Genomic DNA, 10,337 nt, shown 5'->3' on the forward strand with positions numbered 1-10,337 from the left:
CTTGATTGTCGAAAAGATTTTGTATCCTGTTGATCTATTTCAAGAGGAAAGATACAGTAGTCAGCCGGAAAAAGGAGGGTAGGGTGGAGAAGGAAATGCCCCCACCTATTTGCTGTTTTATCTCCATCCGTCTCTTGTCTAATACGGTCGGCATTGTCCGGTTCAAAAAAAAAATTTTATTTTGTTTTTTTCTTCTCTTTCTAGTCCATTGTCTTATCCGGTGACGGACGGTCTCTCTCCGATTGGGTCCCTGATTACCGACTTGTCACTTCCTTTTTAAGTTTTGTCTTTTATTTTAAAAGATAGAAGGTCGTGACGTGTCTTGTTTCTGTCTTGTGTTTTTATCCCATGTCTGGGCCACGAAATAGACGACCGTCAAAAACTTTCTCTCTACTAAGAAAAGAAAGAAGAAAAAAAAAACGGTGGATGACCCATTCATTTTCAGCGCGTCAAAAAGGCTCTCCCCTAAAGTCTTGATAGTTACAATGAGTCAGTGTGTATACGAATTGCTCAGCTCTTCTATATGTATGTGCATGCTTGTGATCACTTTCTCTTTGGCCCCTGCGTCTCATTCGATATATCATGCGCTACTACCTAAAAACAAATTCGGGCCGCCAGGGAGAAGGAGAAAAAAAAAAGTTTGTCATTTTTCTCAGTCTTCGTATTGTTATGATTATGTGGGTGTGTGCGTGTGTGGATGTCTAACTTCTGTCTATGGTGTCGAGAGCTTTTTGGGCCCTGTTTTCTGTATATGTTATTTTTGTACTGCATCTATCGCCATCTAGTGGCCAACTGCTGTAATGTTGCCATGTTTTTGGTATCAGTTTTTTTCTTCTTTTTTTTGTGTTCTTTTATGTTGGAAGTAGAGATAAAGTAGTAGAACTAAACACACACACACACACACACCAGTTGCAGACAGAAAATTCGCCTCTTGGCTGTTTGGCCTCGGACAAGAAACGCCAAACAACATTCACGTGAAAGAAACACACCAAACCGAAAAGTTATTACGTGGTTTATTTTGTTAATGTCAAACATAATTAATTCTTATTATTTTCAAGCCAAAAAAGAAAAACTCAATATATATAATGCTATATTCTTGTTGTTTGTACAGTGAGCGTTTCGCGGTTTTGAGCCGTGAATCATTTTTTATACGCATACACACATATACACAATTACACATCCATGGAAAAAAAACGGAAGTTTCGTGTCGTTTTCTCGGATCAGTTGTGTCACGCACATGATAATTGTCTCTTTCGTGATAGGTGTATTTCAAAACAATCTGATGCAAAAGAAACTGCGACAGCTCACCTCGCCCCGAAAAAAAGAAAAATCGATATATTTTCTAATTGCCGTTTCGAAAAGAAACATCGTGATGCATTATGAAAGTGAAATCGAAAAAAACCTGTCACCTCATTATACTTTGGTGAAATTGCTTCGTCGAGATTCTAGAAAACAAAAGACTGTCGCGACATAATGAAAACAAATACCAGGCCACTACCCGATTTACAGGTGTATCGCGTGGCTGAGGCCAATCATCGCAGTAGTAGGGGTGGGAGTGGGCAGCATTGAGCCAAAAAAAAATTATATCGATCGAAATAGCGTCGCTCGTCTAGTGTGTGTAGGCGTGGGCGTCGTGTGGAGGGAAAATAAACAAAAGGGCTGACGACGAATATTCTCGCCACGGAGGAAATCGAAAACCGGCGCTCGATTGAAGGAAGTGACTCCAAACATCCAGCCGGGGGAGGGTGTGGGTCAATCGATACTCTTCTACTACCCTCCATATAATCCTCCTCCTACATAGAAGAAGCCCACAGACTTTTTTTTAGCCTTTGGAGGAAAAAGAGACAGAACAGAATAATGAATGAAAGACCCCGTGTGTGTGTGTATATATATATATATATACGACTCACGACGTCCTTGAACTCAATCGGTATCTTTGGTTGGCATCGTGTGCAAGCCGACGATTTCTCCCAGCAGCAGAATAACAGACAGTATACAAGTAACAAGCATCAATGGAACAATCCATCACGATGACACCCAACAACACCAACTTTAATCGACGGTCATATTAAAAACAAAACAAAAATTAACACAGAGAGAAAGAAAAAGCCCTAAGGTATTTGAAATCATCGTCAGGAGAGAGAGAGAGAGAGAGAAAAGGTGGTAAAGGAAGAAAGGGATGGGCATCAACACACACACACACACTCCACACACACACACACACAGGAGAGCTGTGTGTTGTTATGAATGAGTGGCGGAGTCTGGTCCCACCGAGGCAAAATAGTCCTCACATTGTCGATCGTTGTCCATTTTTGTGATGTGCAGACAAAATTCTAGTTCGATATCATTCCACTTTTTCTTAAGAAATATATTTGTCAACTGCCAGTCACCATATTTTATTGGTGTCGTCATGAAGAGAATCAAAGTTGAGCAAGATCTGAAAACATCTGTAGCATCGGTCAGAGCCCAGAGCTAAAAAGAAAAAGAAAAAAGAATTAGTTTGGAGGGGAATTGGCGGCCATCTTGGCTTGTATCGCTCCGCCGAAAGCAAGAGAGGGGAAAGAGAAAGAAGGGGAGGGGAAAAGGGAGGGAGGGGGACCGTTTTCCTTTAACTCCCTTACATTCACAGTCATGGCGCTGGTGCGGTGCCCATGAATGAAACGCTCTCAGTGCGACATCTTTTCGTTGTTGGCATGCACAAAAGCCAGATGAAGCCCAGTGTTTGAGCTCGTGGAAATCGTACAGAAAAGTAGTGTTTGAGCATTTGCTACTCGCCGTGTGTCAACGGGATTCACATCTTCCAAAAAATCTTTCACGTTTAGTGTTTGTGTGTTTGTGTGACACGATCGAATGTGTATGAAACTCTTGTGTATGTATTTTGTTCATTGATTCATTTCCACTCTCTCTCCCACACACACATTTAGTGTGTAAGTGTGTGTGTGTGTAGTGGCCTTGGCAACTGGAACGAACAGTGATGGCTTTCCGACTGGAAAAAGAAGATGGAGACGACATTGCTGGATGCACCTGACTCTTTCTCACTGCATCTATGAAAATACCACACGAAAAAAAAAAGAAAAATTCAGCTACACAATTCCAAAGTGCCAAAATAAACGTTCACACGTAGAAAAACCACCAATCATCTATGAAAAGTGTGTGAACAATATCATGAAGCTAACCGGATTCTATCGGTGGACTGGACGTTAAACAATTTGTCGTCACCATTTTTTTTTTGTTGAATTTTTCCCTTTTTTTGGGGGGGATTTCTTTTTTTTTTTTTAGTTGTTGTTGTTTCCTGGGTGGGGATTTTTTTTGTGGGGTGGGAGAGGCCGTTTCTTCCTTTGTTGACTTGCAAGAGTTTTCGATCGCCAAAGTGGCCACCGAAGATGGTTCGGGCTTTGGTGGCGATTGCAGGGGGTCTAGGTAGTGTCAGCCCTGCTACTTCCGCGCGATCCGCCATCAACCAACATGACCGAAGGATGTGAAGAGTAAGTTTTCTATTATTTTCTTAACTTTTATCTACACCAAAAATATAAAAACATAAAACACGAAGAAGTAGGGAGGAAATAGTTGTGCGGGGGAGGGAGGTTGAAAAGCGCCGCCGACCGGAAATGACGTCAGGCGGCAGAGAGGCGGAGCTTGGGGTACGTCTGGATGGTCTTTACTTCCGTTCCCTAGCCGTCGGCTCCTCCCTCCTCCCCCGCACAGCTGCAAAGGCCTACACATATACACACACTCATCGACCGGAATAGAAAAATATTTCCCCCCTACTGCTTCCGGTTGCAGCCATACAATTAATGAATTGGAAATCGTCTTGTATGTGTCACATTAGGAAAGATTCGTTGGTGCGAGTAAGGGCGCAGGTGATGACGCGGGATGATTCGTCGGGCGGCTGGGTCCCGATGGATGGCGGCGGACTTTCCAATGTATCGGTCCGCAAGCGCATCCTGCCAATCCATGCGGCCATTGTGGCTGCTGTTACATCAGGCAGCAACAGTAATAACAGCAATAGAAACTACAACCCAGCCAGCAACAACAACAGCGCCAGCAGCCGGAGTAGTAGCACTAGCGGTGGTGGACCTGGTCCTCCTCTTCCACCTCACTCACCAGCTCCTCTACATTCATCGGCAGCCGTTATACCCGTTTACCATTGCAACAGTCTCATTCAACAGCACGAATACCTCATTCTGGGCAAACGCATATCGGATCAAACAGTATGAACAAAATTCGAATATTATGTTGTGTGTCCTAAATTTATTGAAATGAAAATCTCTTGTTTCTAATCAGGTCGTTCTCAGCTGTACGATCCGCAAAGACTTTCAGTACAACAAAGTCATGCCGACATTTCATCACTGGCGAACAGGCGACCAAAAGTTTGGATTGACATTTCAAACAGCTGCCGACGCCAGGGCATTTGACAAGGGCGTTCGGATGGCTGTTGAAGATTTGCTGAATGGTAGGTTTGTTTGAAATGATAAAAAAAATTTGAATTAACCAAATCCCTAGTTTTGTTTTTTGATTGCTTTACTTCTGTATTCTTTTCTTCTCGAAAATGTATCCATCGAAATCAACTTTCTTCTCTTTATACCCTAACGCTTTCTTACTCTTTCCTGGAATTGGCTTTGGTGAGTTTTGTCTTCTTTCTCCTTCACAATCTGCAAAAGTAAATGTTTGCTCGGCATTCCAGTTTCATTCACTAAAATCATGATTTTTTTGGGGGGGCTTATCCAGGGCTCGCCGACGCGCCGCCAGCGTTGCGTCACATGAACTCTGACGCCAGTGAGGATGACGTTTTTATGGCAAGTTTTGACATTTGGCCCAATTTTCTACTTTTGATGAATACCAATAATTTTCGAAGTGGTCTTGTTTTCTTATTTTAGACTTTGGACTTGCCGATGGAGCGGACTGATCTGCAACGTTCGCCAACGTTAAATCATCAGCAACAACAAAATCAACCACCACCATCTCCTGCTCCTCCCCCTGTTCCGGCATCCAACAACGCTCCTCTACCTCCGTTGCCTAAAGAGCCGCATTTGCACAGGATACATTTCGTGCAGCGGCGTCCACTACCTCCCAGCAGCAGCACTAGTAGTTTGCCCTTGTTGAATAATAGCCTGACGGAAGGTAAACCATCATCTTGAGCTGTCGCCCCCGCAACATGGCTTAATAATTCACTTCTTTTTTACAATCAATAAAGGGTCGAATAAGGAGCATTCCATAAGTCCGGAGCAGCTTATGTGGCAGCAACGCGACCAGGAATTGGCTTTGACTCGTGAACGAGAACGGGCCACCAAAGAGAAAGAGAGACAGCGTCGAGAACGTGAAGGTGGTATCAGTGGAGGGATCTGGCCACCTGGAATCGGTGGTAGCGTTGGGCTCAATGATCACATCGAGGTGGACAAGGAAAGTTACTCATATGTCCAATTTGCCCGAGAAGGTAAACAAATCAATGCAATGAAATCGATTTTGACTGAATGTTTCATTTCAATTTTTAGTCAATACTGGAGTAGCAAATCACTCTTTCCACTCACTGCACGAGTACAGCTACCCGGTGATGCCTGATCCAGCGTCGTCAAAGCAGCCGGTGACAGTGGCGCCAGCTCGCCGTGACTCTTTGAGCAGCTTGAAGAAGAATCCCATGACATCAGTCAATAGCTGTTCAAGCACGGCCACAACGGCGCCCATGTTGCCCAGTAAATCTGGCCGAGCCAACGGGGGCAAAAAGAAACGACGGGGCAGTGCCAGCAGTTCTAGCAGTACCAAAGCCATGAGCATTAGTCACCTCCACCCTCCCGGCAGTGGTAAAGGCTCAACGGGCCGAATACGCTGCAAACACTGTCAGGTAATGAAAGTTTGAGTCGTGTCAATCGCTTACGTTTGTTTCAGTATAATGTGTTGGTCATTTAGGACATGTATCGACCGGAAGAAAACGTTCGAGGTGCTTGTGACTATGCTCCAGATTGCGTGAGGTCAACCATAGATGCCGTCTCTTGTGTCGGATGCGCCGAGTGCCTCATGTACCATTGTTACGCCGATGCCGAGGGCGATTTTGCCCCGCAACCGTGCGATTGTGGTTCCGGCGGTGTCCGGCGACAGCACAGCCATGGAGATTGCTGCAGCATAGACTCCTCTCCCAAACGGTGGTTTGGATTGGCGCTTCTCTCATTGGTCGTACCGTGTCTGTGGTGCTACTTGCCTCTGCGCGCCTGCTACCGATGCGGAATTCATTGCGGATGCTGTGGCAAACCTCACGAACCAGCAGCCTAATGGCCCACCTCTAACACGTTATCCATTTGGTTTTTCTTCGTCTTTCTGTTCAACATATTTTTGAGGCAAAACAAAACTGCGTGCTGCCTACTCCCAATCCTATATCCATCACCAATCCCTCAACTTCCCTTCTTCTCACACCCACCGTGTCGACTGGAAGGGAATGAGGGAGGCTTCTTTTTGTTTTTTCAGTGCCAGTACGGAACGGAAGAACAGCCGATCTTTATATATACATATATATATATATATATATAACAACCCAAAAAGGTGGGCTTAAAAAAATCGTCTGATTTTATTTCTTGTACCCTCTCTATTTTGTTGCATTTCCTAAGCGAAATTCAGTTCGAACAAAAAAAATACCATTCTTTGTTCACTTTCTCTTATGTACATTTTTGCATGGATTGTGTTCCCATATGTTTCATTGTATCCTCTTTAACTCCTTTCTCTTTTTCATAATTGTTCTTCATATGTAATGAATTCTTTTCCCTTTTTTTTTTTTTTATTTCTTAATTTTTTATGTATTTTTTTTTTTTTCGATCAAAAACCTCCCGACACTTGTGTGTCCGCGCGGATCGAGCGGATTAAAAGTGATAAAGTTGTTTGTTTTGGGGAGGTTTATCAAAGTGAGATTTAAGAATTTTTTTTCTTTAAATTAAACATCTGGGAAAGAATTCGCCGACTTTCCAAGGGCTCAGGGGAGTCGCCGCGTTCTTTTTTATCCAAAGACAGTGGCAGCAGTGCATCCGCGAACAAAGCAAAGGAATTCGCTCTTCTCCCACGCAACACCCCGAACGTTTGTTTGTTTGAAGGGGAAATTATTGTTTTATTTAATTTTTTTTTTTTTTTTCATTTCAGGCGGTTTACTCGCGTGTTTTCCTCAATCCCAGTTCGTTTAAACAGTTTCCGTTTTAGTGAAATTAACTCCATTACCTCTATCCTGTCTATTTCTGATATTTGGATATAATATCACCCAAACTTTGTTTTCCCCTCCCTCTCGTTGTAATAAAATAAAGACAGACAAATTGAAAAAAAAAAAATAAATAAAACAGTCATGGTCTCGTTTAATTTATTTCATACTATGAGACACTTTTTCGTGCACAAATCGTCCTATTGTCGAATAGGAAATGCTTCTTAGACCCTCTATACTAAAATCCCAAAACAAAAAAGAGCGAAAAATCTACAGCAGGTAGGCACATAATAGGTTGGTCTGTTAAATTTAGTTGTTCTTTTATTACTTAATTCTAAGCACTTGCAAGATGTCTTCTGGTTTGGTCAGGTCATCATCACTGTAAAAACAGTTTGGGATTGTGGTTAGTTTATTGTCTGTCATATATTTTCTTTTTCAGTTCTGTCACGATTGTACCTTGCCACATACTGTTTTCCATGTTTGCCTTCACTAAAATAGGATTCAAAAAATTCAAGTTCTAGCATTTCTGGCTTATATTCTTGAAGTAGATAAACCCATGCTTCAACAATTTTGCCATCAGTAGTCTCAAAACTCTGTAGTTGACGGACATACAAAGTCGGATGGTTCTCAAGTTCGTCCAACTTGGCAAGGGTTTCTTCATCAACAGTAAACAGTTCTCCCTTAATTCTCTGCATGAAACAAAAGAAAGTATTTTTAACATTTTTATTAGAAAGCCTTTTTGTTTGATAATACAAAGCCAGATCCAGGTTTATTGATAGCAAATGGAATATTGTACTTTGAAGCTATAACCAATGGAAATTTCTCAAAACAAGTAGCTTCTGTGATGAATTTTGCACTTGATAAATAATGGTGATTCGGTTGGTTCCTTTTCAAAGTTCCATAAACAAAAACTGTGTATGACTGATCCATGATTTCTTGATGGGAATTCTGTCAAAAATTCCACCATTGTTATTACTTCTGCCGCTAGAGGACGTAACCGGGGGCCGTAGTCTGAACTTGGCTTGAGCGTCAATCCAGATTGGCCTCCATTGGCTTTACATGGCCATCCAGATTGGCTTGACGCTCTAGCCAAGTTCAGACTACGGCCCCGGCGTTCGTGATTTTCTATCCGAAATATTTTCCTACGTTCTTTTTAAAGTTATTTTTCGTTTGGGGTAATTGCTGAATGCAAAGTGAATACTGCATCGCGTGAATACTGGTCCTCATTGCATGCAATCGTCAAACGTCAATTAAAAGTAATAAATCGTCGTCTCTGTATACTTGCATTACCTCCCACCTCTCCATGAGAGAAAAAGTCCGACTTTTTCTAAATTGTATTGTTTTTGTAATTGTCCTTGAATTTCGAATCCAAATCATGTAAAACTTTTTTTTTTGTTGTTTGGGTGCTGCAGCTGCTGGACGCAATGCTGCCTTAAGCTTCGTTGAAGCTCATATACACCACCAGATGAAATCATGTAAAACTAGGGGCCCTCACTCCGTTCAGGAAGTTCCCGATAGGGTACGGCCTGGTCGCCAATTCGCCATAATATCTCGGAAAACGTTTGCTCTTCCGGCAAAACAGACTCCGTATACATGTCCTATGAGGCGTGCGCTAATCATCAACGCCTTCATCCCGCCTTCCCACTTTTGTCAAAATCTACCAAAAACGACATCTCTTGAAATTCTCAAAAAATCACACGGAATAATCGAAATTGAACGCTGATTTCGATTTAGTTATTGGTTTTCTCGTTAAACCAGCCGTTTCAAAAATTAACGAAACAGTGCTGTTAGCGCAACAACTTAATTTAGGGTTTTTAAGGATTAAATCAAAAACTATAAGACCAATAGGAAAATAAGCCTGATTTTCGTGATTTTCATTCAATTTTGATTCGAATTCATGTATTTTAAGCAAAATTTGAAATTTGGCCAAAAATGAAAAAGTGGGAAGGGTATAGCCTTCCCACTTTTGTCAAAATCTACCAAAAACGACATCTCTTGAAATTCTCCAAAAATCACACGGAATAATCGAAATTGAACGCTGATTTCGATTTAGTTATTGGTTTTCTCGTTAAACCAGCCGTTTATAAAATTATTAACGAAACAGTGCTATTAGCGCAACAACTTAATTTAGGGTTTTTAAGGATTAAATCAAAAACTATAAGACCAATAGGAAAATAAACCTGATTTTCGTGATTTTCATTCAATTTTGATTCGAATTCATGTATTTTAAGCAAAATTTGAAATTTGGCTAAAAATGAAAAAGTGGGAAGGGTATAGCCTTCCCACTTTTGTCAAAATCTACCAAAAACGACATCTCTTGAAATTCTCCAAAAATCACACGGAATAATCGAAATTGAACGCTGATTTCGATTTAGTTATTGGTTTTCTCGTTAAACCAGCCGTTTCAAAAATTAACGAAACAGTGCTGTTAGCGCAACAACTTAATTTAGGGTTTTTAACGATTAAATCAAAAACTATAAGACCAATAGGAAAATAAACCTGATTTTCGTGATTTTCATTCAATTTTGATTCGAATTCATGTATTTTAAGCAAAATTTGAAATTTGGCCAAAAATAAAAAAGTGGGAAGGGTGTAGCCTTCCCACTTTTGTCAAAATCTACCAAAAACGACATCTCTTGAAATTCTCCAACAATCACACGGAATAATCGAAATTGAACGCTGATTTCGATTTAGTTATTGGTTTTCTTGTTAAACCAGCCGTTTCAAAAATTAACGAAACAGTGCTGTTAGCGCAACAACTTAATTTAGGGTTTTTAAGGATTAAATCAAAAACTATAAGACCAATAGGAAAATAAACCTGATTTTCGTGATTTTCATTCAATTTTGATTCGACTTCATGTATTTTAAGCAAAATTTGAAATTTGGCCAAAAATGAAAAAGTGGGAAGGGTATAGCCTTCCCACTTTTGTCAAATTCTACCAAAAACGACATCTCTTGAAATTCTCCAAAAATCACACGGAATAATCGAAATTGAACGCTGATTTCGATTTAGTTATTGGTTTTCTCGTTAAACCAGCCGTTTCAAAAATTAACGAAACAGTGCTGTTAGCGCAACAACTTAATTTAGGGTTTTTAAGGATTAAATCAAAAACTATAAGACCAATAGGAAAATAAACCTGATTTTCGTGATTTTCATTCAATTTTG

General features: G+C 41.0%; 2 protein-coding genes and 1 long non-coding RNA gene across 4 annotated transcripts; 1 reads left to right on the forward strand and 2 right to left on the reverse strand.

Annotated features, from left to right (window-relative positions):
* Positions 1-140: 140 nt before the first annotated feature.
* On the reverse strand, positions 141-2,219 carry LOC116928754. Its single transcript, XR_004397369.2, has 2 exons — positions 1,911-2,219; positions 141-1,827 (listed from the first exon to the last, which is right to left on the reverse strand). It is a non-coding gene; the product is annotated as an uncharacterized LOC116928754 (long non-coding RNA).
* Positions 2,220-3,124: 905 nt separating this feature from the next.
* On the forward strand, positions 3,125-7,319 carry LOC116928737 (sprouty-related, EVH1 domain-containing protein 2). Of its 2 annotated transcripts, none has more exons than XM_045177723.1 (8): positions 3,125-3,485; positions 3,830-4,211; positions 4,285-4,453; positions 4,729-4,796; positions 4,878-5,121; positions 5,195-5,434; positions 5,493-5,839; positions 5,905-7,319. In XM_045177723.1, the coding sequence occupies exons 1-8, from the start codon at positions 3,466-3,468 to the stop codon at positions 6,262-6,264; spliced, it is 1,830 nt and encodes a 609-aa protein (XP_045033658.1). In that variant the 5' UTR covers positions 3,125-3,465; the 3' UTR covers positions 6,265-7,319. The 2 variants fall into 2 exon arrangements, with proteins under 2 accessions (XP_045033658.1, XP_045033660.1); XM_045177725.1 differs by having other exon boundaries at positions 4,750-4,796.
* Positions 7,314-8,165, reverse strand: LOC116928751 (putative gamma-glutamylcyclotransferase CG2811). The gene is made up of 3 exons (XM_032935850.2): positions 7,925-8,165; positions 7,628-7,860; positions 7,314-7,550 (listed from the first exon to the last, which is right to left on the reverse strand). Exons 1-3 carry the CDS (start codon positions 8,099-8,101, stop codon positions 7,496-7,498), a joined length of 465 nt encoding a protein of 154 aa, XP_032791741.2. The 5' UTR covers positions 8,102-8,165; the 3' UTR covers positions 7,314-7,495.
* Positions 8,166-10,337: the final 2,172 nt, after the last annotated feature.

The sequence above is a fragment of the Daphnia magna genome, linkage group LG8 (genome assembly GCF_020631705.1).
Source record: "Daphnia magna isolate NIES linkage group LG8, ASM2063170v1.1, whole genome shotgun sequence".
Lineage (NCBI taxonomy): Eukaryota > Metazoa > Arthropoda > Branchiopoda > Diplostraca > Daphniidae > Daphnia > Daphnia magna.

Coding starts and splice junctions, on each gene's coding strand:
- LOC116928737 (XM_045177723.1), top strand. CDS start 3,466: ATGACCGAAGGATGTGAAGA. Junction 3,486..3,829: donor ATGACCGAAGGATGTGAAGA/GTAAGTTTTCTA, acceptor GTGTCACATTAG/GAAAGATTCGTTGGTGCGAG. Junction 4,797..4,877: donor GTGAGGATGACGTTTTTATG/GCAAGTTTTGAC, acceptor TTCTTATTTTAG/ACTTTGGACTTGCCGATGGA.
- LOC116928751 (XM_032935850.2), bottom strand. CDS start 8,101: ATGGATCAGTCATACACAGTTTTTGTTTATGGAACTTTGAAAAGGAAC. Junction 7,861..7,924: donor ATAAACCTGGATCTGGCTTT/GTATTATCAAAC, acceptor TGTTTCATGCAG/AGAATTAAGGGAGAACTGTT. Junction 7,551..7,627: donor GGAAAACAGTATGTGGCAAG/GTACAATCGTGA, acceptor CTGTTTTTACAG/TGATGATGACCTGACCAAAC.